The sequence below is a fragment of the Macaca mulatta genome, chromosome 19 (genome assembly GCF_049350105.2).
Source record: "Macaca mulatta isolate MMU2019108-1 chromosome 19, T2T-MMU8v2.0, whole genome shotgun sequence".
Lineage (NCBI taxonomy): Eukaryota > Metazoa > Chordata > Mammalia > Primates > Cercopithecidae > Macaca > Macaca mulatta.
Genome location: NC_133424.1, coordinates 59985054 through 60013037, shown reverse-complemented (window position 1 = coordinate 60013037; position 27984 = coordinate 59985054). Strand labels below are relative to the sequence as shown.

The 27984-nt window shown below is 55.3% G+C and overlaps 1 protein-coding gene and 1 long non-coding RNA gene across 7 annotated transcripts; one reads left to right on the top strand and one right to left on the bottom strand.

The window, feature by feature from the left end:
• Nucleotides 1–93: 93 nt before the first annotated feature.
• NAPA (NSF attachment protein alpha) lies at nucleotides 94–27614 on the top strand. 6 transcript variants are annotated; one of them, XR_013408679.1, is made up of 12 exons: nucleotides 117–319; nucleotides 12088–12167; nucleotides 14832–14948; nucleotides 19988–20034; nucleotides 22272–22349; nucleotides 22588–22643; nucleotides 22717–22801; nucleotides 23629–23733; nucleotides 24883–24951; nucleotides 25819–25869; nucleotides 26862–27016; nucleotides 27359–27613. XR_013408679.1 is itself a non-coding variant. In NM_001194588.2 (11 exon segments), coding segments are annotated over 11 exon segments (888 nt in total). In that variant the 5' UTR covers nucleotides 94–221; the 3' UTR covers nucleotides 26964–27614.
• Nucleotides 7460–11353, bottom strand: LOC144337213 (uncharacterized). The gene is made up of 3 exons (XR_013410013.1): nucleotides 10574–11353; nucleotides 10165–10250; nucleotides 7460–9864 (listed from the first exon to the last, which is right to left on the bottom strand). It is a non-coding gene; the product is annotated as an uncharacterized LOC144337213 (long non-coding RNA).
• Nucleotides 27615–27984: the final 370 nt, after the last annotated feature.

The following is a 27984-nucleotide window of genomic DNA, read 5'->3' as shown; positions in this document are numbered from 1 at the left end:
TGCGGCGGCTGGTGGGGGCGTGGCCGGCGGAGCGGGCGCCGCGCTACGAGGCCTCTGGTTGGCCAGCGCGAGTCACGTGATTCCGGGCCGCAGGCGCCGCGCGCCGGTGCGACGTCAACGCAGCCGGGCGACTTCTCCCGATCTGTGTTCCGCGGCCCGGCCGCGGCTGAGTCTTCCCAGGGCCAGTGTCGGGCGCTTTGCTGAGTCCTTTTGTGGCCGCCATGGACAATTCCGGGAAAGAAGCGGAGGCGATGGCGCTGTTGGCCGAGGCGGAGCGCAAAGTGAAGAACTCGCAGTCCTTCTTCTCTGGCCTCTTTGGGTGAGAACCGGGCTGAGGGGTCGGCCGGGACCTAGGCTGAGAGGACGAAGGAGTCACGGTCGGAGGTGGCGGGTTAGGGCACGCAGAGCTCGGGCCGAGGGGACGGAGAGGAACCTGGAATGAGGTGACTTGGCCTGAAGCGGCAGAGGCTACACAGGCTGAGGGCCAAGAGCCTGGGCCGGGGCAACACGGTTTGAGGAGAGACGGTCTGACATGGCGGAAGGGATTTGGGCTGAGGACACACGGACAGAGGCGACCCTGTCTTGAGGCGAGGAAGGGGACCCAGGCCGAAGACAGGCCAGCGGGAGGGGGAGAACCTGAACCGAGGGAATACGTCCTGAAGCCGTGGAGGGGACCGGCTTGGGGGCAGGGAGGGAGTCCGCGAGATAAGCCAGGTCCGGAGGCTTTTCAGAGCTCTAGGGGAATGTGAAGGCTCTCGGGCGGCAGTGATGGGGCCTGGGGCTGAGGACGCCTGCCCGAGGGACTGACCTTTTCATCCCCCGGGGCAGTGGATTTGCGTGGGCCCTGGGCAGTGAGGGTGAAGGCTGAAGGGGGCTGACACCTTTGGAGGGGCTCAGGGCTTAGATGATCCTAGGAGCAGTGAGCTGCGTCTGAAGTGTGGGGGGTGCCTGGGGTGAGTACGGCCCTGGTTAGCAGTGACTAGTTTAAGGACAGCTGAGCGGAGGAACCGGGATGATGGAGTCAAGACTGTGGCGGTCTCAGCCCTTTGGGAGGCCGAGGTGAGTAGATCATCTGAGGCCGGGAGTTCGAGACCAGCCTGACCAACATGGTGAAACCCCGTCTCTACTAAAAATACAAAAATTAGCTGGGCCTGGTGGCGGGTGCCTGTAATCCCAGCTACTCGGGAGGCTGGGGCAGGAGAATCACTTGAACCCAGGAGGCGGAGGTTGCAGTGAGCCGAGATCACGCCTCTGCACTGCACTACAGCCTGGCAACTGAGTGGGACTCCGTTTCAAAAAAAAAAAAAAAAAAGGGAAAGAAAAAAACCTGAGGAGGCCTGGGTTGAGGCCGGAGACTCCTGGGTGGGGGAACGCGTGGTGGTGGCTTGGCCAAGGAGATGGAGGGATAACAGGGAGAGACGGGGACTGAGAGAATCAAAACTGGGGATCAAATTCCTGCTGTGTGATCCTCGAGTAATGGGGATGACAGGAACATGCTGAGAAGAGGGATGGGAAAAGGCTTGGGAGACAGAACTAACGCATGTGACATGGCATAAAACTCACGGTAGCTCCTAAAAGCTGACACCACCATCCTGTGATAATTTTAGTGGCTTAAAAGTATTAAGAGCCCAGGTTTGAAATGTGGCTCTGCCACTTACTTCATGACTTTGGGTAAATGGTTTAGTCTCCCTGTTAAAGGAGATCACAAATCTAACCTGCCTCCCATTTGCTGTGAGTGTTAGAATTGAGCCTGGCGTGGAGTTACATCTCTGAGAGTGTTAGCTATTGTTAATGTGACTTCCCAGAAGGAAACAGGTTTGGAGTGTGCAGAGAGCTGATGGGGTTCAAGGTGGGCGCCCGAGAGGAGAGGTCTGGGAGGGGTCAGGAGAGGGAGAGACAGAAACATGGGTGTGCTAAGAGGAGCTGAAAGGGAGCAGTAAAGGGAGCCACGAAGACTTAGTAGGGTTGAGAGGAGCATGAGGCTCTGGGCAGAGGAAGTAAAGGGAGTTTGGCAGGGGGTGGTGGTGTGTGGGGGGGTGGGATCTGTGCTGATGGGGGGACCCGAAAAGGTCAAGGGGAGGCTGTGGAAACTGAGGGGAGGACTGGGAAAGGACTAGTGGACCTGTAGAGAGAACGGTCTGTGGTGGCCCCTCAGAAGCAGAGCCTGGGGAAGTTGGTGGGACTGGGAGTGTCTGCAGAAGGCTGGAGAAGGGGGTTTGGGAGGAGGGCCTGGGGATGGGAAGAGACTGGGGTAGGAGCCTGGCAGAAGCTGGTAAGACACAAAGGGGAGGGATCTTTCCAAGAGAGGAAGGAACAGGAAAAGGGCTCTGGGCCACGCCCCTTGTTTGAGGTTGGATAATGTTTAGCAAAAGAACTTGAAGAACATGATGGTGAATTGCCTGGTGTGGAGAAACATCTGGGGCTGATGGACTGTATTGATTAGGTGAAAAATATTTTATTTTAGAGGCTGCGAGGAGACAGAGGGTGTGTGTGTGTTTTCTTTTTCTTCACAAGGGGAGAAGTTCAGGTGCTGTGTTTGGGGGTGGGGCCACGAGCTGGATTTTTGGTGATAGTTTTCCTAGGTGGCTCTGGGTGTCTGGTCCCTTTGGCCCAGGGATTAGTGGGCTGTTGGACTGTGTGCTTGGAGGGAGCAGCTAAGTCAGCCCCAAGGCACTTGCTACCTGGTTGGGAAGGCAGGATGCACAGCAAACGCTAGTAAAGTGGAATTACCTACTGTAAGGAAGGGCTCGATTATATCATTCCTGTGACTCTGAGCTCAGAGGAAGCAGTGTGAACCAGGGGGAAGCTCATGGTGAGGAGTGAGCTAGGTCCCAAGGAACCACAGGACTTGCTGGGGAGTGGGGCCAGGGAGGGTGCTCTAGGCAGCAGGGATGGTGCAACAGAGATCTAGCATGAGGGGAAGTTCTGCCTGGAAAGACAGGGAACTGAGATCCACACGGATCAGAAATGGCTTCCTGGGGGAGAGGCCCCAACCCCAGGGGGATGAACAGGAGTTCTGGGTGCTCTCTGGCAGGGAGCAGCACTCCAGGCAGGGGTTATGATGGAGTATGCCTTAGGAAGATGGAACACAGGGAGTTACACGTTAGACCATAAAGGTGGAAGCGGCAGGTGAGGCCAGACTAGGAAGGCCTGGTGAGCAAGGGCTGGGCCTGGAGGAGGCACTGAAGAGCTCCGAGGAGGCTAAGGGAGGCCCATCCTGGAGAGCTGCTATTTGCCTTCTAGAAAGGACTGCAGCAGCTGGTGTGGGGGAGAGTGACGGCAGGAGGCTGTTGCATTGCCGGTAATACTAGCAGATACAGGTTATTAAGTGCTCGCTCTGACTCGGACCCAGGCCTGGGCCAGGCTCAACCTGCTGATAGATGGTATGGATTTAGTCCTCACAAAATCCCCGTGGAGGTAGAGAAACTTGGGGGCTTAGAGAAGTTGACTTACTTGCCCAGCCACATGGTAAGTGGGAGAGGTGGCATTCAAACCCGGTTCTGTGTGATTCCAGAGCCTTCTCACTTAGCCCCTTTGCTGTGCTACCTCGGTAGTTTCTCCTCAAGGTTCATGACCATCTCTGGGCACTACATTTGGGAAGGCTGTTGGCAAACTAGGTGTGTTGGAAAACCGCCACCCTCTTAACTGTGGTCCCATGGCCGTTTTCTCCAAGTATTTGAAAAAAAGAGCCGGTGTGTTCATCTCAGTTCCTTCCAGCTCCCAGAGGAGCTGACCTGGTGCTGTGGGGGTGTGAATGAGGTGAGGGCAGAGGGCAGAGGGCAGGGAGGATGGGAGGGTGGCCTGACCGGAGCTTGCATGCCTGGGAGCTGGGAGCACAGTCAGAGGCCAGCTTAGGAGGACCTGTTTGACGGGTGGGAATCACTCAGGCACCTCCTCCTCTCTGATCTGGGTTTGCTTGTGTTCAGCATTTCATAACCCACCTTTTTTCAGGTCCTTGGTAGCTGCCGGGACTGGAGAAGGGAGTGTTGGGCCTCAGCTTGTCCTTGGTGCCTCTCCCTTCCCCTTTGGGAATCCCAGCAATGACAGCGTCCCACATTGAGGGTCCTCTGCTCCTATCAAAGGGCAAGTCAGAGAGCCTTCACCTGGGACGCAAGGCGGTGGGCGTCTGTGCTGTCGCCCGCTTCGGTGCTCAGACGCCGCCCTTGCTCTTCATTATTTCTGGGCTGCCAGACGCTAGGGGGCTTTGATGCACCAGCAGCCACTGAGGGCGACAGCACCAGCCAGTTAGGAGAAGCTCAAAGCCATCCCTGTTCCTCCCCTTGGTGATGGGGGTGCAGCTCAAACTTCTGCTCTGGAAGCAAAAAGACGGAGACTTCCTAACTACAGCACAGTGAGCAAGCAGCAGAAGGGGACGGCTGAGTCCAGGCGCACTAGTTCCCCCTCCCTGCTGCATGTCTCCTGGTAAATCCAGAGTGCCTGCTGTGCCCTTTGGGGATCGTGCGGCTTCTGAATGGCAGCTCTGTTCCCTGGGGCTTTTCCTCATCCCTGATGTCTCCTGGCCACCTCCCCTGCCGCCAAAACAGCCAAAATAAAAACTTCCTTCCTCTTGGATACAAACGTGTAGAGGGAGTTTCTTCATCTGTGAAATGAAAATCCTAGTCAACTGTTTCCTCGGGTGGTTCTAAAGATAAATGAGACGATGCGTGGGAAGTGGTGGGAGCACGGTGCCTGGCTCTGGTAATGTTTATTAAGGGCTCACTGTCATCTTTATTAGTAGGTATTGTCATTGGAAGTTGAGCTAGAAGTGCTGGAGAAATAGGTGGCAGGGTGTTCTGTATACAAACAGTGCATTCCCAAGATCAGATCTTGGCAAATCAGTTCCTGTTTGAACTACCTGTAGGCAGTAACTGCGGGACCATGGGAGGGCCAGCTTGTCTGTATAGGGCCTGCATGGGATCTTGGCTGAGACTGGTGTGGGCATGAGCTTCCAGATTTCCCTCCAGACCACCTTCCTCTGCAGAGCGTGCAGAGACCCCGGCACCATTTCCAGTGGGCACCCTGGTGAATCACAGTGCCCTGTCAGCAGCCAAGATCCACAACTGAAAACTTGGCATCTCTTGTCCAGTCTCAGAGTGGAGTCTTTCCTGAGAGCACACAAGGTTTCTGGGGAATCTGAGAATTCCTGGCTTTCCTGATGGATGGAAGTTTGCTGCCTGGCCATACAAACATTTCTGTCTCCTTTTTGGAATGGGGCTACTGAAAGACAAGGGTCTTTGAGAACACCTTTTAAGGAAAAGGAAGCACATTCGCCCTTGGTCTGTGGTGAAATGTAATCCCATTGGGGTGCAGGGGGGCATTCGTATAAGAAAATAAGAAACAGAGCGCCTGCCAGGCTGTGTGCCGTGTGGCAGGTGAGGTCCTGGCTCTGAGCTTACCATCTTGAAGGGCCGTGGGCCTGTATGTATTTTGAGCATTGTGCAGTAAGGCGGAGGGTGGTGGGAGGCCAGGACTCTGGAAGCCAAAGGAGGAGCAGCACTTAGCGAATCTGGGGTGGAGATGAAGCCCATGCTGCGATTCTGAAGTAGGGAAGTGTGCCTGGAATCGGTCCTCAGCGGGGCCTGATGAGAGGGATGCTCTTGTTTACTGAGCGCCCGTGGTGTGACCGGCTCTCTGCTGGGCACGCCGTGGGGTGCTGCCTGCAAGATTGCTCATGCTTCAGCAGCACTGCAAGGTGTGGAGTCTTATCCCTAGTTACACATGAGGAAACGCAGGCTGGCACGCGATGATCTGGCACTGAGGCCAGGCCTGTTTGACTACTGTCAGCATTTATTTTATTTTATTTTTACCACCACAAGCAACTCTCTAGAATTCCTATTGCTGGGTGGCAGGCACCCCTTTGAGCGTATTTCTCTTCCTTTGTATAATGGCAACCATTTGAGCACCTCTTCCATTCTGCTCTCTGTGCCAAGTATTGAATGTGTGTCATCTCTAATCCTCACAAAGACTCCTCCCAGGCCAGATTCATTGTCTCTGTTTTATTTCATTTTTCATTTTTGAGAGACAGGATCTTGCTCTGTTGCCCAGGCTGGAGGGCAGTGGCATGATCGTAGCTCATTGCAGTCTCCACCTCCTGGGCTCAACTCCTGGGCTCAAGTGATCCTCTCACCCCAGCCTCCCAAGTAGCTGGGACTGTAGGCATATGCCACCATGCCTGGCTAGTTTTTAGTAGAGTTGGGGTCTCACTGTATTGCCCAGGCTGGTGTCACACTCTTGAGATCAAGCAACCCTCCTCCTTCAGCCTCCCAAAACTCTGGGGTTATAGGTGTGAGCCACTGTGGCCAGCCACACTGCCATTTTATAGATAAAGAATGGAATCTCAGCACTTTGGGAGGCAGAGGCGGGAGGATTGCTTGAGCCCAGGGGTTCGAGACCAGCCTGGGCAACACAGGAAGACCCCATCTCTTATTAAAAAAAAAAAAAAAAAAAAAAGCCTTAGGGATAACTAGCCCCTGGTTGGACACTTAGCAAAGTACCTGAAATGAACTTCAGCCCAGGTCTCACCACCCCAAAGTCATTCTCTTTCTACCCCTTGTCCTTGCCCAGACAGTCATGTCACAAGAGGGTCCTGTGGCGATTTCAGAGCTGGGCAGTTAGGCTGTGACACTTTATCCTTTCACCGTTGTTAACCGGGGCCTGTGCCAGCACTGTGGAGAGATGGGAAAGTGAAGCTGGGCCCAGGCCCCGCCCCGCAGGAACTCATACCCTGCTTGGTCAGCCGGGGCCCACTGCAGAGTGGCGGGAGGCAGCTGGTGGTTTTGCACTTCCAGGTAATACTGGTGGCAGTGCCTTCAGGATGCTGAACCTCTAGCAGCTCCCAGCTCCAGTGCAGTCAATGGACTAGCAGGGCTGGTGGCCCCCAGCTCCCTGTGCCAGGGTGGACCCTGCACCACAGGCAGCCTTAACTTTTTCTGACGTTCCTTCTGCCTGTTGTCTTGTTACTGGCAGGCTCAGTAGGGGGCTGACTTAATTCATCCTCTTTTGCCTAGAGGATGCTCCACGCAGCTCCAGCAGAGAGCAGCCTCTGCTTTGAGATGAGGGAAGCCTCGGCGGTAAAGGTTCCTTGGCTTGTTTAATCTAGAGGAGGGGCGGGGGCAGGCAGGGACCTTGTCCTCCCTCCTCATTTTTCCGAGGACTCTTGGGCATGGGGAGGGAAGCCTTCCTGATTACTGAGTGAGAGGCAAGGGCAGCACTGGATCCCCAGGGCCCCAGTCCTCTTTCACAGCCCTGCTGCTTCCTGGCAGGGTAAGCTTGGGCAAGCCCTCCACCCTCTCTGAGCCCCAGCTTCCTCCCTTTAAAGCAAGGGCAGCACCCAAAGGGCTCTTGTGAAGAGCTGTGGGCTCCTTCTGGGGGAGTGCCCGGGAGCCAGGGAGCGCCATGCGCCAGCTGTGATTAAGGCACGTGGTCTCGAGAGCCGTGCAGGAGGTGGGCTCACAGGCATGTGACAGGCCCTAGGGCACCTTCCCCACTGAGGGTGCTGACCGGAGACTTGGGGCAGTGGGCCTTAAGTCTGAGGAGGAAGCCATAGGCCTGTGCCTGTGGCTTCCAGAGAGGCAAGAGAGATAGAGTGAGTCCAGGACCCAAAATGGGGGCCTTTGTCCACCCTACCTCATGAGGTCCTTCGGGAGCTGCAGGTGGTGGGTCAGGGCATGGTGTATTTCTGGCAGCCAGGAAGTGCCTGGTGGATGGAGGAAGGAAGGAGGGGGCTGAGACTCTGCCCTGCAGTACCCCCTGGCCCAGGTCCCACCGGGTGTCTGTGCATTCCTGGCAGCGCCTAGCCTTCCATATGGCATTCGCTGAGGTTGGTGGCTGTGTTTGGGAGACCTGAGACTCCTTCCTCCGCCTTGGAGGGGGAGAGAGCAAAGCTGAGCGGGTAATTATAGACAGCCCTGCATCAGGCAGCCCAAACCAGTTCCCTCTATTCCCAGAGCGGCTCAGAGCCGTGGGATGGGAGGAGTGAAGCAGAGGCAGCTTGGGGGAGGTCAGTGGGGGAGGGACAGTCAGCTGTCACATGCGCTGCCACCCAGGCCCTCAGGAGAGGAGGCCCAGCTAACTTTTCCTTTCATGTACTGCTGTTATCTCCTGGCACATAATAAATGCTCGGATACCTGTTCCCCAGGTGAATAAATGAGTATGTGAATGGCTTCTTCAGGATCTTCCACTGGAACCTAGGCATGTCACTTTCCCCCTTTGGGGACTTCACTCCCATTTCTAAAAGAAGAGGATGGGACTCCAGAGATCTCCTGTCATCCCCTGGCCGTGGTAATGGGCAAAACCACGGGGTGCAGGGGAAAAAGGAGGCAGGCGATCATAGAGTTTCAGCCCTGGCAGCTGGTAGACTTTGTGTCTGTCCCGTGTCTGCTCTGTCCCTCTGAGCTGAAATAAACCCGGCTGGGGCTGACTCCGCTCGTTGTTGATTGCCTGCTGTGGGCCACTCAGTGACATGGGTCATTTCTGCTCATCCAGGGACTGAGCTTTTTCAGAGAGTGCATGGAGCTGGATAGGACTTAGTCACACTCAAAAAGAAGGGAAGGCTGAGCTGGGGAATCTGTGGGGTGGGCAGACCTGTGATTAAGGTCTGTGAAAATGTCCCTTTAAGAGAACATTCCAGAGAAGGTCCTTCTGAGGGTTTTTTGCAGCCAGGCCCCAAAGGACCCTTCAGGATTCTCAGCCAGAGAAGGTTTTGAAAGTTTCTTACCTCTCCAAGGCCAGGAATGGGTTCTAAAGAAGTCATTCCAGGCTGGGCACGGTGGCTCAAGCCTGTAATCCCAGCACTTTGGGAGGCCAAGGTGAGTGGATCGCTTGAGGTCAGGAGTTCGAGACCAACCTGGCCAACATGGTGAAACCCCGTCTCTACTAATAATACAAAAATTAGTGGGGTGTGATGGCACACATCTGTAATCCCAGCTACTTGGGAGGCTGAGGCAGGAGAATTGCTTGAACCTGGGAGGCAGAGGTTGCAGTGAGCTGAGATCGTGCCACTGTACTGCAGCCTGGGCGACAAGAGCGAAACTCCGTCTCCAAAAGAAAAAGAAAAAAGAAGTCACTCCAAACAAGGCCCGAGGTGTGTTGGGCCGGCTGAGGTGAGGTGGGTGAGGGAAGATGGGGTGCAGCAGGGCAAGTGCGGGAAGAACACATTGCTGAGGGCCACTTCCCGGGGACAGCAGAAGGTGGGGGACAGCATCAGCACAGCCCCAGAAGGCAGGAAGTAGGCTTTCATCTGACAAGATGACAGAGAGGATAGGAATAAATAGATTATTTACCTGGTGTGATGTGGATTCAGGAGACCAGGATCCCTGGCCCAGCCAGCCCACCCGCCCTGGGGGCATTTATTTGCCTGCTGACATTGCCAGGCCTGGCCCCTGATTGCTGGTGGCTGCTTTCCAGATAGTCAGTCTCAGTCAGCTTTTCCTTCCCAAACTCACGTGATCAGCTGAATTACCTGGGCCCCCCAAACCCCAGTGGTTAAAAATCTCAATTGCAGGCCCCATCCAGACCTGCTGAGTGAATCCCAGAGAGTGTGGCTGTGGGACTCTGGTTTGATAAAATGAGCACTTCATGTGGTTCAAAGGGATGGGCAGGTTGGCCACACTGAATCCACAGTGCAGAGGGAAGGAATGCTCACATCCCAGCTCCCAGAATTACCTTTGGGCCCCAACACAGCTGAGTTGGTATGGACAAGTTTCCAGGTACAGCATTGGGCCAGTTGACACAGGGTGTGGGATGAGATGGTGAGGACGATTTAAATGGGAAAATACCCACCCCTCCCTTTTCTCTTCCTTAAAAATAAACTCAACACTGGTTCTGTCAGTGAAGAGAGACCCTGAAATCCATTTGGTGGGACTCCTTTTTTTTTTTTTTGAGACGGAGTCTCACGCTGTTGCCCAGGCTGGAGTGCAGTGGCGCGATCTCGGCTCACTGCAAGCTCCGCCTCCCGGGTTCCCGCCATTCTCCTGCCTCAGCCTCCTGAGTAGCTGGGACTACAGGCGCTCACAACCGCGCCCGGCTAATTTTTTTTTTTTGTATTTTTAGTAGAGACGGGGTTTCACTGTGGTCTCAATCTCCTGACCTTGTGATCCGCCCGCCTCGGCCTCCCAAAGTGCTGGGATTACAGGCTTGAGCCACCGCGCCCGGCCTTGGTGGGACTCCTGAGTGTGTGGATTTTATTCTACTGATTATGTGGATGATGGGAGTTTGAGCAGTTACAGAGACTACAGACCTCGCGGGCTCAGCTTGGTTGTATTATTATTATTATTATTTTTTTTTTTTTGAGACGGAGTCTTGCGCTGTCACCCAGGCTGGAGTGCAGTGGCCGGATCTCAGCTCACTGCAAACTCCGCCTCCCGGGTTCACGCCATTCTCCTGCCTCCGCCCCCCGAGTAGCTGGGACTACAGGCGTCCGCCACCTCGGCCGGCTAGTTTTTTGTATTTTTTAGTAGAGACGGGGTTTCACCGTGTTAACCAGGATGGTCTCGATCTCCTGACCTCGTGATCCGCCCGTCTCAGCCTCCCAAAGTGCTGGGATTACAGGCTTGAGCCACCGCGCCCGGCCAGCTTGGTTGTATTATTAACGGCAGAAGGATTCAGTGGGACTTACGGGTTTGAGGTACTAATGAGGTCCCCCAGGAAGCTCATTTTGTACATGTGGAGGTCGAGAAGCCAGAGTGAAGCTGCCCAAACAGGGTGCCCTTTATGTTTTTAAATTCCTGTCTATCTCCCAGTGTATCTCTACTGTTGGACATTAAGTTTTTGGGGGGTTTTGCTGTTTTAAATAATGCTCTGCTGAACATCCCTGTAACTTATTCGTTTTTTAGGATAAATTGCTGGAAATGTAATTCATTGCTGGACCACAGGGCCGAATATAAATCCTAATACTTAAAAATATGTGTGTGTGTGTATTTCTATGTATAGATATATACACACATATATACATATATACACATATCTATACACATATACACGTGTGTGTGTTTATGTGTGTGTGTGTGTATATATATATTTTCTTGAAAAGATGTGCAAACAGTTAAAAAAAAAAAATTCGGGTAGTACAAACGCGGGATGCCCAGTGAATAAGTTAGCCTCCCACACCTGGCCCTCCTTCTCCAGGCTCCACCTGAGAGAAAAATGCTGTTACTAGGTTTTTGTGTATTTGCCCAGAAATATCCTATGTTTATATAAACATGTATGTTTCTATTCTTCTCACTCTTTTGTTGTTGTTGTTAGATAAGGTCTGGCCCTGTCGTTGTCCAGGCTGGAGTGCAGTGGTGTGATCTTGATCTTGGCTCACTGCAACCTCCGCCCCCTGGGCTCAAGCAATCCTCCCACATCAGCCTCTCTAGTAGCTGGGACTACAGGCGTGCGCCATCACACCCTGCTAATTTTTGTATTTTCTGTAGAGATGGGGTTTTGCCGTGTTGCCCAGGCTGGTCTCGAACTCGTGAGCTCAAGCAATCTGCCCACCTTGGCCTCCCAAAGTGTTGGGATTACAGGAGCCATGAGCCACCGCACTCAGCCCACCCTCTTTTTTTTAAACACAAACGGGAACATTTTATATCTACATTTTAAAATAGTGCTTCCTGTCTATTTGTATGGCTGTGTGATATATATGCCCAGTCCTGAACTGGTAATGACACACTCCAGGGTTGCAAGGCACAGAATTAAGGCTGCCTCTGCGAAAGCAACACGATGTCTTAAACTGGGCTAATCCCCCAGAATGCTTTGCAGTCTCCTGGGGAAAGGGGATTTGTAGCGCGCCTGGGACCCAGTGGGCCCCCGGTATCCCAGGCAGGAAGTAGAAGAGGCTGTCAGACCCTGGGGTCGTGGTGGGGTCAGGAACTCTTCGCCCCACAACCCCAGCGAGCACCCAGTATCTACCCCAGTCCTCCTGAATTGAGTGTGCCATTGTATGCAGGGGCGGGGGCCACAGCCTCAGGAGGCCTGCGGGAAGCTGGCTTCACAGGTGAAGGGTGAGGGGTAGGGGCACGTCTGTACCGGCACTGGAGCAGAATGCTTGCTTTCTCCTGGATAGCAGACTAGATTGTCTCCTTTTTTTCTTTCCTTTTTCCCCAGAGGCTCATCCAAAATAGAGGAAGCATGTGAAATCTACGCCAGAGCAGCAAACATGTTCAAAATGGCCAAAAACTGGAGTGGTATGTCATCTCCGCTAGAGCTCCTCCGAGGTGCTCTCCTCCTCCCTCAGCTTCCACTCACACAGGCCTGCCCCAGAGGTTGGCCTTGAGGGCCCCTTCTCTTTTTATGCCATCTCCGTCATCGGAAAGCCACTGGCCTGCTCTCTAATTGTTTTGTGCCTGCTGGGTTACTTTATACTCTGGGTCATGGGGCCTTGGAGAAAGGACAGAGAGGATGGGAATAAATAGATTATTAGACCTGGATAAACCCATGTGGATTGATGAGCTCTTAGAGTCCTCCTTAAATTCAGAACTTCGGGTTTCCTGGTAACTTCCTTAGTGCTTCCATCAGTGTCTGAATTCTAGGCTGGGGTGGTGGCGGGGTGGGGGGATGTTCAGGTGATTCCAATAACAACATGAATCATGGCTACTGTTTGTTGAGTACTAAGTGCTCATCATTTAATGGCATTAGCACAGCAGCCCTAAGGGTCAGTCTGTAAATATCCCTGTTTTACAGATTTGGAAACTGAGGCTTGGCTTAGTCTTTTGCCCGGGGTGCCAGAACTAGTAAATGACAGAACCAAGATTCAGAAACCAAGGCTGTTACTGCAGAGCCTGAGTGTTTAACCTGCCCCAGTGAGGCAGGAGAGCTTCATGGAGGAGAGGGGTGGGGAGGAGCCCCTTGGGCCCAGGGAGGCTGGAGATCTGTTTGGGGCTCCCTGCAGGCCCAAGAAATCCAACAAGCCAGTGCATTGAGCCCTTTTGAAGCCCATTTCATAATACATCTTTCATGTCACCAAGATCGAATTAAGGAAATACAGCAAGAGACCAGTGTTTGAACACAGGGAGGAACTTCCTGACTGTGGAGGAGAGGGGACCTAGTGGTAGGACCATGGAGGCAGGGCGCAGAAGTGCACAATAAAATTGATTATCATCATTTTGAGAATGTTGTTGGTTTCCCAAAAATTCAAAGAGTTATTCCTGAGTTTTCATAAAATACGTTGTGAATAAAGCCAAATGTTCTGTGTATTTTTATGCTCCCAAACTAAGAAAATTCCTCTAGAGAAAAAAAGTTTATTTTTTTAATTACATAGGTGTTGCTTTTCTCCTAAAATTTGTTACCTCTGCCCCCCAACTCTTCAAAGAAAAGCCCTAGGCCATTTTCCCCCTGGTATTATCCCGTTTTCTTGAATTTTTTTTTTTTTTTTTTTTTTTTTTTTGGAGACAGTCTTGCTCTGTCGCCAGGCTGGAGTGCAGTGGCGCGATCTCGGCTCATTGTAACCTCTGCCTCCCTGGTTCAAGCGATTCTCCTGCCTCAGCCTCCCGACTAGCTGGGATTACAGGCATGTGCCACTACGCCTAGCTAATTTTCGTATCTTTAGTAGGGACAGGGTTTCACCATGTTGGCCAGGATGGTCTCCATCTCCTGATCTCGTGATTCGCCCACCTCGGCCTCCCAAAGTGCTGGGATTACAGGCATGAGACACCATGCCTAGCCGTAATTTTATACTCAAATTTGGAACTCTTGAAAATAATAATGAAATCATATAGTGAAAATCTGGAAGGCTTTGTCTCTTCTGCTGCTCAAACTTAAGAGGATGGGGCTAGGCCTCCTGGTCCTCTTCCAGCTCAGAAACTCTGACTCAGATTCAGCTGGAGGAGAATGAAGGGGAGAAGCCTCAGAACTGAGCTGGAGGTGGTCAGCTCCACGAGGAGGAGGAGAGACACTGCTGCCTCCCAAACGTCAGTTAGGAGATGTGTGGGCAGAATGGCTTGGGACCCACAGAAGCTGACTGTGTGCAGATGAGCACAGGACAGACGAGGCTTCAGGCGCCGTCTCTTCTGCCCTCCCCCATGGGCATTGGTCTGCATGTACTCATTCTTGGTGTCCACATCCTGTTTCCCTCTCTGGACGTGCAGTTCCTGGAGGGAGCCGGCTCTGTGTTGTCCCACCCCAACTCCATGAGCCTCACAATTCACACAGGTGCCTTGTCCATGGGGATCTGCAGTGAAGGGAACAATGTGAACAGAGGCAGAGGAGTTGGGAGAATCAGGAAGAGCTTTGGGGAGCTGTGGAGAAAGAAACAGGACTTGGAAAGGGGAGTAGATGGGAAGGTGTTAATGTGGTTTAATCTCAGTTGCTCCTTGCTTCCCAAAATACCCCTCCCAAGTCACCCCATGATTCAACCTGCACTTTGCCTTCTAGTGGTGGTTCTGGGCCCTGTGCTTGAGGCTCCCCTAGGGAGGACTGCCCAGGCTGGGAGGTGCAGGAGGCCACCTCACTCTGTTTTATATGCTTTCCAACTCAGCTCTGTCTGCCTTCTCCTTGGATCTTTAGAAGTGGTGGCCCTGGAAATACCAGCATAGCTGGGATTAGGGACATGGCATTTTACCTGGGCTTACCCTGGCTCTCTTTCCATATACCTGGGGCTCAGGGGCTTCCCCTGAGGCAGCTTCCTGCCGCCCTTAGAGACTGTCAGGCACACCACCAGGAGCCTCAGTGCAGGAGCCAGCAGACCTGAGGTCTAGGCCTCAGTCTGGGCTCGCTCAGGTCACCCTCGTCCTATCTTGGGAACTCTTTCCACATTTTCAAGAGCCCGATCCACCTCCCAGGGCAGTGCCTCTGTGGCTTCATAAAGTGTGGAGCCCCACTGAGGCCGGGACCACCCTTCTCTTCTGTTCCAGCTGCTGGAAACGCGTTCTGCCAGGCTGCGCAGCTGCACCTGCAGCTCCAGAGCAAGCACGACGCAGCCACCTGCTTTGTGGACGCCGGCAATGCATTCAAGAAAGCTGACCCCCAAGGTGAGGATCTCTGTTGGCCACAGGGGCTGCCTGCCTGGCCCAAAGCGCCCTCCTAGCACCCTGCATCGAGTCCTCGGGTTTCCTGGAGGCTCTGGTTTTTCCAATGGCCGACGTGATAGGCTGGCAGGGACGCGCCTGAGGTAGAGTGAGCTTTGACTTCAGAACTGGCTCCCTTCCTTGTGGTTGGCATTCGCGCCCTGCTCAAGTCTCCGCCCCCTGTCTACCCTGTCGGTGCAGCTGATCACCCCTTCCCAAGCCCGGAGCATTTGGGAGTGGGAGTTCCATTGCAGACCCACCGCCTGCCGGGGAGAGAGGAAAATCTGTTCTGTTGTCAGAATTAACATGCAGAAGGGAGCAGGGTGGGGGGGATTTCTGAGACCAGCCAGGTAGGAGTTGCTGCCGAAAAAGGAGCGGAAATTAGCCCAACCTGGCTTCCCTACATCCTGGGGAGGAATTAGAGAGAACAGAGCCCGAGATATAGTTGCCAGAGAACAAATTACTTAAACTGAGAGCGTGTTAGGGACAGAAGCCCAGTTTGGGGCTGACTCATGGTGAGAAAACAGTTTTTGTCCCCCTGGGTGCCTCCTGAAGAGGAAGCCCAGCCCAGTGTTTGTATGGGGCGGGAATTTTAATTTATTTTTTAAAATCTTGGTGCTAGGTACAGGTTGCTAATTAGAAAGCACAGGCAGTTTTTAAAAATGACCATCTACTGTCACTGTCATCTCAGGGGAATGGAAAATATATAAATCTTTAAAAAGTAAAAAGCAGCTAAATGATCTTGGAATAAGGGTCTGTTCTTCCCAAGAGAAGACAGATTTGCAGCAGTGCAGGGCGCTTCCTCCATGGATCAGCGAGCACTGGTTCACACACCGTATTTGGGAACCGCTGGCATACCCCTTTGTCATGATCTGAGATATTAGTTCCCAGACGAGGATGAATTTGTGTGTTGACCAGTAGCACTTCTCTGTCCTTAGACTAACCAGTTGCTCCTCACCAGCCGAGCATCTCACACATTGGCCTCAGTGGTCACATGGTGGGGCTCAGGCCTGGCAAGAGGCGGAGGAGCAGCCTTGTAACTGGGTGGGCCGTGGAGCTTGCCTGGCTGGTAGCACGGGGCCACAGCGGGCTGCGTGGGTGATGCAGTGATGACCCAGGGAGACCCTGAGTTGGTTTTAAGCTTGACTTACCCCAGGAAATCTCCATGCCTTCCATTAAGCTGCCCCGCCAAGCCTTTCCTTCTGCTCCCTGGGAAACTGGTTGGCCTAGAGGCGCTGTCTTAGCATCTGTGATGTTTAGCTGCTGCCTCTTCTGGAGTGACTAGAAGGACTCTCTGGGGCAGCACTGAGCGCCAGCCTGCAGAACAGTGAGTGCCATTTGCTCTTTCAGCAGACTCTTCACTTCCTGCAGACAGGCCCTACCTGGCAGTGGGATATGGTGGGGTCCGTCCCCTGTGTTTGATCTGAGCTTTTCTAGCTCTCCAGCTAGACTCTGCAGGGTGTGGGCCTGGAGTCTGGATGTGGCCCTTCCCTTGCCTTAGGAAGCTCAGAAGGTGGCTGAGGACTCCGACTGGTAGGAAAGTATAAAGATGATGCCACATCCAGGGCACAGAGGCCGACTTGCGCAGAGCTGAGGCTAGGAGGGGGAGAATTTGGCTAGGGGAGATCTTTCGGGGAAGAAAGGGGGCAGTTCTGAGAGGTGAGCCTCACTTGAGTAGAGCTGAGAGCAGGTGCCATGTCCAGAGCCCTGGGGAGGTGGTGCTGAGCAGGGAGGGGTGTTAGCGCAGTGTCCAGAGCTACAGCCTAAAGATGCGCAGCCCAGCCATGGCTCCCAGTGGGGCAAGGGGCACACTGGCATCAAGGGCAGCGGCTGCTGTGTGTCTGAGGCTAGTCAGGCCTTACAGAAGGCCAGGTGCAGTGGCTCATGCCTGTAGTTTCAGTGCTTTGGGAGGCTGAGGCAGGAGGATCACTTGAGCCCAGGAGTTCAAGACCAGTCTGGACAACATAATGAGATCCTGTCTCAAAAAAAAAAAAAAAACCACCTCACAGAGAATGTCATGTAGCAGCTGTGTGTGGCTCAGCAGTGCAGGTGGTGGATGGTCTGGGAGGACCCTGCCTCCCCTGTGATCCTGGGCAAGTCAGTCTCTTGGGCCTCTTGTTTCCTCATCTGTTAAAGCAGAGACTGCTGTGAGATGATGGAGTCATGCCCAGCGCAGCACCTGGTGTGTGATAAACTTCCAGTCAGGACACCCTTGGCTTTCATCAGTCCGGGGGCCCCTGCCTGCCCTGGGCTCCCCACAGCCTCTGCCCTTGGCCAGGTGCCTTGTGAAACAGCTCTGGACGCCCAATTTGGAACCTTGCCTGGCTTCCTGGAGCAGGTGGCCGGCTCCCTGGGGCCCTCGTCGTCACTGGTCTCCTCGGCAGCCTAGAAGTCCTCTGTCTTGGGTCAGCACTTCCTCCAGGACTCTCTCCAGAAGGACCTGCCCCCAAGTGGCAGCTGGAGTGTGCCTAAGGCCCGGCTGGGCTCCTGAATTCCTCTCCCTCTACAGAGGGTGGCCTGCTGCCACCTTGGTGGCTCTGGGTGGGGAAGGGTGATGCTCATTTGTGTTATTGGTTCCTCGGTTACCCAACCACCGCTGCTGCTCAGGGCAGACTGGGGCCAGCGAGGCCTATTCCTGGGCCTGACTGATAGCTGGGGCTGGGGGTAGTGTGTATACCTGGGGCAGGGACGCGGCCCAGCCCCTGCTTGTCCCCTATTTCCTCTCTAGCTGCCATTTACCGGGTTCCTACTGTATACCAGATGCTTGGCATCTTTTAACCCATTTGATTTCTTTGTGCATTCTGTGATTTGCCCCCATTTTACTAAGGAGGAGATGGCCAAGTGTAACCAGGAAGGGCTCAGAGAGGCAGAAGTCAAGCTGGGCATCGCTAGTAGGAATGACTGCGGGGATGGGCAGTGGCCAGGGCCATAGCTCCCCAACTTGGGCTTTATTGCTCCGAGCCCCTTTCCAGCCCTCTGTGGGTGGGTGCAGGAGGGGCCGGGCCACAGAGCTGGGTGTTGCTCCACCTGTCCGAGTGCACAAGGCCTGGTGACCAGAGATAAGAGTAGCAGTCATGAGTGTGTCAGAAGCTCGTCCAGGAGCCAGCTGGCCCAGGTGTCTGCTGGTGGTCCGCTGCTTTCCAGGCATGGAGGAGACTTAACCCCGTGAGTCCATGTTGCTGCACGGGGGGTAAGCTGTCTCCCTGCTGCTACTGCAAGGGCTGTGCCATGCTAACAGCGGGCGCTCCAAAGCCAGTGCCAGCAGGCCCAGGTGGTAGCTATAGATCTCACTGCCCACTGCAGAGCAGCAGCCTTTGCTGCCTCAGCCTGCAGGGTGCCAGGTTGGTGTCCTGGCCAGAAGAGTGAACCAGTGAGCAGCCCGGGGCCACCAGGTGGAGGCTGCAGCCAGGTGGGGCGGGGCAAGGTGGACCGCTCACTTCACTCCAGCTGCTGCTCCCCTCCTCTGCAGCATGGCCTGGCTCAGCCATTGCTTCTGGGCCCACCGATTACAAGATGTGTGTGTCTTCAAACTGCCGGGTTTAGGTTGTGTTCTCTCCCCATCCTCCTCCTTTGCCCCCTTTTTGCCACCTTTCTCTCTTTCTGCTGCCACAGTCTCTGTCTGTCAGCTCCGGAACCTGGACTGAGTGCTGTACCTTCTGTCAGTCCCTTTCGGATCCCCAGAGGTCTTTCCGAATTGGACAAAACCTACAGACCCCAGTCCCCAGAGGAGTGCTTATGGATCCCAGTGTTCACATGTCAGAAGGAGGGGTTGGAATCCCTGAAAGCCTGGCCACAGGCCTGAGACTAAGAGCCTCTGTTCAGATGCCTCCCCATGGAGGGGTTTTGAAGTCCCATCCAGACCTCGAGCCCCTTGAGAGCTGCCCAGCCCCGGCGCTTCTTGGTAGCACCCTCATCCCAGGCGAACATGGCATGGGTGACCATGGAGACCCCCACAGTGACCAGGAACTTTCAGATGCCCAGGCTGCAGCTCAGAGCCCATGCCCTATGACCTGTCCAGGCTCCCTGCCTTTCCCTCTCCCCAGCCCAGGCCTCCCTCCCCACAACACCCCTGTCCTCCTGAGATGCGCTAAAATGGTGTTCTTAAAAAATACCCCCTGAGAGCTCATTTCTATCTGCTAGAAAATGCCTCCCACTCATGCGTTTCTCTCTCCTCCAAATAACTTGTCAAAAAAAAGCCTTTCCCAAATTTAAAATCTTGCAAGAGATAGTACAACAAAGGTAGCCCAGTTCTTCCTCAGTGCCATCCTGGTGTGTTCAGGTTTTTTGGCAAAACCTTTGAGGAGCTGGTGGGTGGCAGGGCCAGGTTAAAGGGACTGAGAGCAGAGGGCTCCCAACTGCTGAGATATGAGGAAAAGGGGGCAGTGGAGAGCACACCGAGGGCTCAGTGTTCATGACATCCAGCCTCCTCGTGCCAGAGGTCCAGGTCCTCCTGGTGCAGGGACAGAAGCTGCTCACGGTCCTGCAGAGATGGTGGCAGAGCCCAGGTAGAAGATGGCACCGCTGCCGCTGCTGCCTCCAAGACCACCTCAGATGCTGGGCTTGGCTGCCTCCCATGCCCCCTTCCCCTTTGCCAGCAGCTCAGTCCTTCAAGAACAGGGCCTTAGCAGGTCTGTCTTAAAAGACCCGTGGGAGTCTGGCCATCAGCCTGGCCGAGCACTGCTATGCCCTGTCCCTGGGAAGGGACCTTCCGTATGGGAAGCTGGTAGCATCCTGGCAGCCCGAGGGGAGTAGGACTCCCCCTGAAGCATGTGCCCAGCAAGTCACAGTCTACAGAGTCAGCCCTCTCAACACGTTTCCTGGGGCTCAGGGATTCCGTCTCCTTCTTCCCAGCCCCTTGAGAGTGTGTGGCAGCCCTGGCAGCTCTGAGTGCCTATTGATCTCTCTGCGGGCAGCCAGGTGCGCCTGTGTCCGCCTCCTCTCCTCGGCTTCTGCTGAAACGACTTCACTTTCTCATGTCTCCTCCCACCTCCCTTTCTCTCCAGAGGCCATTAACTGTTTGATGCGAGCAATCGAGATCTACACAGACATGGTAAGGGCCGCTTGCTTGTCCTGATGCCCCTCGGGTCCCACTGCATTGCCCTGGCCTTGCGTCCCCTCCTTGAGCACCCCCAGCACTGTTCTTACTCTGTGACCAAACCAGTTGGGGAGGGGGAAGTGGGAGCTGGGGGAATTAGGCCACCTGAGCTGGCCTGGGCTGGCTGGGTCTTCATCCAGCTCCCCACCAGCCTGACGGCCCCCTCACTCCAAAGGCAGTCATGGTTTTCATTCATAGAACTTAGGTTATTGAGCTGGGCACGGTGGCTCATGACTGTAATCCTGGCACGTTGGGAGGCTGAGGTGGGAGGATCTTTTGGGCACAGGAGTTCGAGACCAGCCTGGGCAACATAGCAAGACCTCTTCTCTACAAAAAATTAGCCTGGTGTAGTGGCATGCACCTGGGGTCCTAGTTCTTGGGAGGTTGAGGCAGGAAAATCACTTGAGCCCAGGAAGTTGAGGCTGCAGTGAGTTGTGATCACACCACTGCACTCCAGTGTAGGTGACAAAACAAGACCCTGTCTCAAAACAAAAAAAGAAATTGGGTTACTGGAGAGAGTGTGTCTGGCACTTTCCCTTGCCCAGCCTTCCCACAAGTGTCGTATTATTTGATAAGCCTCTTGCAGCAGGCCACAGGGATAGGCAGAGCCCACAGGAGGCTCACCACCTGTCCTGTCCCAGGGGGCTTTGCCAATGACAGATGCAGACCAGATGGGCAGCTGCCAACCGGAGCCAGAGTGAAGGGTTCCACCCAGGCCAGGGCTCCTGTCAGTGCTTTCTCTCTCTTTCTTTCTCTCTTTCTCTCTCTCTCTCTTTCTCTCTCTCTTTCTTTCTTTCTCTCTCTCTTTCTCTCTCTTTCTCTCTCTCTTTCTCTCCCTTCCTTCCTTCCTTCCTTCCTTCCTTCCTTCCTTCCTTCCTTCCTTCCTTCCTTTCTTTCTTTCTTTCTTTCTTTCTTTCTTTTCTTTCTTTTCTTTCTTTTCTTTCTTTCATTTATTTTTTTGAGACAGAGTCTGTCCCTCTCATCCAGGCTGGAGGTCAGTGGCGTGATCTCCACTCACTGCAACCTCTGTCTCCCAGGTTCAAGCAATTCTCGTGCCTCAGTCTCTCAAGTAGCTGGGATTACAGGCGTGTGCTACCACGCCCGGCTAATTTTTGTATTTTCAGTAGAGATGCGGTTTCACCATGTTGGCCAGGCTGGTCTCGGACTCCTGACCTCAAGTGATCCACCCGCCTTGGCCTCCCAAAGTGCTGGGATTACAGGCGTGAGCCACCACGCCTGGCCAGCTCCTTTTTGTCTCTCTGCTTGCCCTGTCTCAGCTCTCAAACCCCAGGCAGGGGCACGAGCCCTACCCCTTGTGTTCAGGGCAATGCTGCAGGGATGACTGTGATTAGAACAATAATAGCAGCTCCCATTTATTATGCCAGACACTGCAGGGTGGTTTAATCCACAGCCCTGTGATGTTGGCATTATTGTCATCCCCATTCCATAGTGGAGGAGAGGGGCTCAGACGAGTGACATGACTTGCCCAGGGACACGCGGCTACAAGCAGGAGTCACTGAGACCCAAAACAAGGTCTGGGCTGAGCCCAGGACCTTGCCTTTTCCTACTGCCCTCAGCAAGGGGGTGGCGTTGGACCAGCCCTTGGGGCAGAGCAGTCAGGCAAGCGCCTGGACACTGGGTGGAGGCGGATGGAAGGTGCGAGGCCCCTCAGAACCTGAGGCCTCCCTGGGGAGCTCTGGGTGTGCATGGGAGAGGCTGACAGGTAGGTGTTGGCCTGGGGGCAGAGCTAGTACTCTTGGGCAGGGGTCTCAAGTCCTCCCTCCCATCCTGGTTTCTCCAAATCCTTTTGCCAAGTGACTCTGGGCTGGTCCTTCCGCCTCTCTGGCTGCTATCAGAGGCTTCCTAAGGGCCAGGGCCTTGGCCAAGTGCTCGTGCTCACATCCTCTCTGGTGTCACACCATCTGTGCCCTCATGGACAGGATGAAATTAGGCTGAGGCTCTGGAGTGGCTTGTCCAAGGTCACCAGCTCAGCCCAGCACGCACAGCCAGGCCTCTAGTGCTGGGGCCCTCCCTTCTCACCCCTGTGTTCCCCCTCCTCTCAGTGTTTTCTTCATACCTCCTCACAGGCCTGGCTGAGGGGTAGGAACTTGAAGGGTCATGGGTCAGCAGGGGTGCAGGACAGGGCATGCAGGTCATGAGTCACAGGCAGTCCCTTCCCGTGTCCCCTCCAGGGCCGATTCACGATTGCGGCCAAGCACCACATCTCCATTGCTGAGATCTATGAGACGGAGTTGGTAGACATCGAGAAGGTGAGTGGCAGCAGGGCCCTTCCTGGGCTGGCAGCCAAGACCAGCGCTGCTCTCTCTTCCCACCAGAGGAGTCCTCTGGTGTCTGAGTGCCGAGAAGGGGGCATGGGGCGCTGGCAGAGCTTGGAGAACGGGGTCTGGCTGTGTCCCAGATGGGCAGGGCGAAGGGTATGGAAGCTTCATGGAGACCTCCTCTCCCTCCCCTGCCCTCCCCTGGAACCCATCCCCCATGTCTCCCCAGGCCATCGCCCACTACGAGCAGTCCGCAGACTACTACAAAGGCGAAGAGTCCAACAGGTAGCCCCCCTCCTGCCTGCCCCAGCCCCTCAGGGACCGCCACCACTTCCCCTCACTCCTCCTTCCCACACAGCTCAGCCAACAAGTGTCTGCTGAAGGTGGCTGGCTACGCCGCACTGTTGGAGCAGTATCAGAAGGCCATTGACATCTACGAGCAGGTGGGGACAGGTGGGGATGGCGGCCCCCATCCTGCCCCCTCCCAGAGCCTGTGCCTCTTCCTAAGCCCCGGCGCCTTGTTCTGGAACCACCCCTCCCCTGGCTCGCCCTCTGCCTCTTCCCGCACAGCCCTTGCCATGTCATCCCCCCACCCCATCTTCAGTCTGGCTGAACATTCTCCACCTACGACTCCATGCCGTGTCAGCACCGTCTCCCTGGCTGTGCCCCTCCCACACCCCTCGCAGAGCTTCCTGGAGGGGCCCAGAGCGAGGCTGGCTAAAGAACCCAGAGGGAGGCAACGGGAAGAAGTGCCAAGAGGCCCAGGGTGGCTGTGGGCACCCCACCCCATGGCACGATGGTCCTCATCCACAGTGGGAGGGAGGGAGTGTCACATGGGGTCCCCCCAGCGTGCATGGAGCCCTGGGTGATGGCCAAGAAAAAGGCAGGCAGCTGGCCCCTGGGGAGAGAAGGGTGGGTGCCGCCTCTCATGTTCCTGCCGCCCCTCTGCCCACTGCCATGCCAGCCTCCCGTTGGTCGTGACAGCCAGGCCGCCACCTCCCCACTGTCTCAGGCTTTTGGGAGCCCTCGAACACCTGGCTACAGCCTCCACCTCCACCCAGCCACCATCACACCCTGGTCTTGGTCGCTTATGCACTGGCCACTGATCTCCCCAAGCCAGTCCCTGGCTCCCTGCCATTGGGGTCCTGGGTTAACGGCCTCACCCTGGGACATGGACCCAGCTCCCAGCTGGCCCCCCAGTGCCTGGCAGTGGCTCTAGCCCTCTGACTGCTTGCCCTGAGCTCACAGTGCCACTTCCCCATGGCTACAGGTGGGGACCAATGCCATGGACAGCCCCCTCCTCAAGTACAGTGCCAAAGACTACTTCTTCAAGGCGGCCCTCTGCCACTTCTGCATCGACATGCTCAACGCCAAGGTAGCACGCCCCATGCCCACCAGACCACCGCGCCAGGCCAGGTCCTGTTACCCCCCAAGATGGACGTGCTCCTCCCTCACGTCTGGCCCCTGCCAGGCAGCCTTTGGATGAGAAGTGTGAATCTCACAGCTATGTTTCTGTGCTGGAGTCACCTGCCCGCCCAGCCCTGGAGGCTTTTGTAGGTCCAGCTCCTGCCTCACTTAGTGCTCTTTTCTTCATGGGTGCACGTTTTGAATCCTCGCTGCATCCCATTAAAGTCAGCACCATTGTCACCTCGTCTTACAAGTGAAGGTGGTGAGGCTGGGACCAGAGTCCCTTGTTTGAGGCCACATGGCTAGGGACCTGTAGTCCCAGCGTTCCAGATCTTTGTGACTCCCGTTGTCACGACTTTAGCTGTAGCTCACATGCCCACCTATTTTCGGGGCGCTTGGCAAAAGAGGGGCCAGAGAGGGCAGTGGGAGGGGACGTGGCCAGAGGGAAGGAGCTGGAGGGTTGGTGCTAGATTTTGCTTGGCTGGAGTTTTCCTGCCATTGCCTGGCAGAAGCATGGAGTCCAGGATTTCCTGGTGTCCCTGGCTGCCCAAACCCCTGCCTCACGGCCTGGGGTGATGGCCCCACACACCCCCCACACACACACCCCATAGAGCCCTGCTCTGCTGTGGGCACCGGTGGTGGGCAAAAGCTTGGGCTTTGTCAGACCAGGTTCACATTCCCACCCCATGTCTCACCGTGCCCTGGGCAGGTCACTGCCCCCTCTGGATCTGTTCCCTCACTTTCAAAAAGGGGCTCACCGTTATTTGACCCTCTCAGGGTCCTCAAGAAGCACCAGCCCCAGGCCTGCCATGGAGGATGTGCTCATTTGTCCCCTGCCCCAGCTGAGCCAGGTGGGAGGAGGCAGTGGGTACCTGTCTGAGGAGCCTTCCCCCTCCACCCACCTCTCCCTGCAGCCGTCTCTGCCAGCCAGGCTGGTGCTGAGCTCAGCTGCGGGAAGGTACTGACAAACAGAGCCAGGTGACACCTGAGGCTAGAGGAGGGGCGCAAAGAGCTGACTCAGTATCACCAGACATCCCCAAGTCCCCTCGGCTGCTAGGCCAGCAGCTCTGAGGGCCCTCTTGTTACTAACTCATCCTCCCCCTTCCCTGCTGCCCAGCTGGCTGTCCAGAAGTATGAGGAGCTGTTCCCAGCTTTCTCTGATTCCCGGGAATGCAAGTTGATGAAAGTAAGTGCTGGGTGCTCCAGCCTCCCCCTTCCCGAACCCCAGATGGGGGTGGCCGGGGCTCCAGGTGGGACAATCATCAAGACTTGTCCAGTGGTTCTCAGAGGGTATGTTTATTTTGTTTTCTTTTCTTTGGCCATTTGACTCTCCATTTTTCAGATAAAGAAAGTACAACTTGGGGAGTGCTGGAGCTCGGGATGGCTGGGTGAACACACACACACACACCCCACATGCACATGACACACATCCCACACACACACCACACCACACACACTACGTACACCACACACTACACATACCACATACACCAAACACTACATACACTACACCAAACACTACACACACCACACCACATGCTACACACACACCACACACGACACACACCTCACACAATCACTACACACACCACACACACACACACGACACATTACACGACACACCACACACATCACACACGACACCACACATACCACACACGACACACACCCCACACGACATACCTCACACACATAACACACACCACACGACATACCTCACACACATAACACACACCAAACACACCACACACACACCAAACACCACAGACACACACACCACAGACACACCACATATCCACACACACACACATTCTGTGTGATGTTCTATGTTGGTAAGGTTGCCCTGAGAGCTAGCCGTTTCTGATGAGTAGGGCAGCAGGATTGCAACACGCCCCTACCTGTCCCCAGTTTAACCCACATGGACTGACCCTCTGAGAGTCCTCAGGAAACCCCAGCCCCAGGCCTGGCATATAGATAGTGTGTGCTTTCATCTAATCCAGGCCGACCTCAGGTCAGCCTGGGCCCCAGACCCCTCTCTGCCATTTCCTTGCAGAAGTTGCTAGAGGCCCACGAGGAGCAGAATGTGGACAGCTACACCGAGTCGGTGAGTGGCCCGCATGGGGGTCAGGCCCCTTCACAGGGATGGGTCCCCTAGGAAAGCCGCCCTTCTCAGACATGCTCTCCCCTGACATTCACCCATTTTTATCTGGCCCCCAGCCCACTGTGAATTTCTTTCTCCATTCACCCCAGAAACCTCACAAGTAGCCCCAAGAGATGCAGGGAGTGTTTTCCCCATTTTACAGATGGTGGCCTTGGCACCTCAGGGGCAGAGCTGGTGTTCAGAGCCACATCTGTCTGCTCCTGAAGACCAGGGTTCCTTGAGTCCCCCAGTTGAGTGTGTGAGACTCACAGTGGCCGCCTTGGGCACCCAGGAGGCACAGACTGGGAGGGAAAGGGTGAGAAGGAGAGTGGAGCTGAGGACACGGGAGAGGCGCCAGCTTCCCTCTGCCTGGTGGAGCCGCCCACGTGGCTCTCTCTCCCTTCCCTTTCTCTGTTCCCAGCGTTCCTGGGCTCAGTGGCGTCCGGCTTATAGGTCCTGATTCGCTCCTCTAATGGCACATGTCAAGCATTTCTCCCCAGGTGCCCCTTGGGAATGGAAGCCCCTAGCTGAGGACAGCGAGCAAATGCCATCCGGTTCCTCTTGCCCCGGACAGTGGGTGGCAACTCAGCCAGGAGCTCAGGGAGGGGATGCCCAGCAGGCTGCGGCTTCTCTCTCCCATGCCCCATGGCACTCAGGAGTGGCCTTTTCCGTATCTCCAGGCCTCAGTTTCCCACCCATTCAATGAGGATGCTGGACCTTTTTTTTTTTTAAAGCTACAATCCCTCTCCCCCAAGGGAAATGTTGTGCCTAGCATAGTCAAGACAGACAAGAAGGAGCTCCCCTGGCTGAGTCGGGGCCTCGAGCCCTCCCTCTGCTCCTTCTCAGAGACCAGGGTGACAGGGACAGATCTTGAAAACCTTCAGACAAGTGCCCTTGGGCTGCAGGGTTGGGAACAGGGAGGAGCATGGCCAGCCCATCACCTGGTGTGCCCTCAGGTGAAGGAATATGACTCCATCTCCCGGCTGGACCAGTGGCTCACCACCATGCTGCTGCGCATCAAGAAGACCATCCAGGGCGACGAGGAGGACCTGCGCTAAGCCCCACCCAGCCTCCCAGCGCCCGTCTTCGTGTCCCATCTGCTTAGAGAGAGGTGGGGCCGAGACTTGCTGGAGAGCTTCCCTCCTTTCCCACCTGGGGAGTCCCGCAGGCCACAGTGGGCAGGTGGCAGCGGGGGTCAGCATGCGGGGGCACCAGAGGCCCAGGCTGCTGGCTGGACAGTCACCCTCTGCTCTCGCTACATCCCTTGCTCCCTGCCCATTTATTTAAGCCCCCATAGGTGCCCTTCACCCCCAAAACCAGCTGTACAGAATCTTTGATACAGACCTATTTGCTAGGGGTGCTGCCGGGGGTTTGGGGTCAGCATCTGGCCCCCCATCTCCTGACCAGCTGATTCATGAGGCCGGTTTCTGTCTCTCCCACTTTTGTCCCCCAGCCAAGCTCTAAAGCACATGTAGCCGCTGAGACTTGCTGTCTCTACGGGGGGAAGCTCCTCTTCCCCCAAACTCTGGGAGCTTCCCCCAGCCTCCTGCAGCCCCGACCTCTCAGGTTAGACCCCGGGCCCTGGAGCTTAGGGGGTTGTCCCCGACCCCAGCCCCACACCTGCTCCTTCCCTAATGCTTTGAGGTTTTCTTGGTTGGAAGCTGCAGCTGGCCCGAGAAAGAAAATAAAAAACAACACTTTTGCATGAGTCTCTCTTCCTCCTTGTCTCTGCTACCCACTTTGCCCCTGGGCCGGTCACCTGTTCTCCTCACACTCCTGGTCCCCCAGACTCTGGGCAAGCTCTTGGGAGGTTGGGAGCATGCATCCTTGAAACACGTGTGGGCTGGGTCAGTTTCTAGGTTGGGGAGACCCAGGGATGGTGGGCCTGGGGAGGAGCTCTGGCTTGGAAGTCCCAGAGCGCCCATCTTGATCTAACTTTCTCTGGGTTCTTGGGGTCCAGGGACCTTGGTTTCCTCAACTGGGATGCATGGTGATGATGCCACCCCTCAGAGCCAGTGGGAGGGTCGAATATGACAATCCTCATGACTGCTTTGGATGAGAATGGGTGGAAGCTCGCCG

Excerpts from the sequence above, each read along its gene's own strand:
- NAPA (XM_077976565.1), top strand. The coding sequence starts at position 222 with ATGGACAATTCCGGGAAAGAAGCGGAGGCGATGGCGCTGTTGGCCGAG. Across the intron at positions 12,246-14,792 it reads CACACAGGCCTGCCCCAGAG|CCCCACTGAGGCCGGGACCA; the intron begins GTTGGCCTTGAG and ends TAAAGTGTGGAG. Across the intron at positions 24,952-25,818 it reads GGGAATGCAAGTTGATGAAA|AAGTTGCTAGAGGCCCACGA; the intron begins GTAAGTGCTGGG and ends ATTTCCTTGCAG.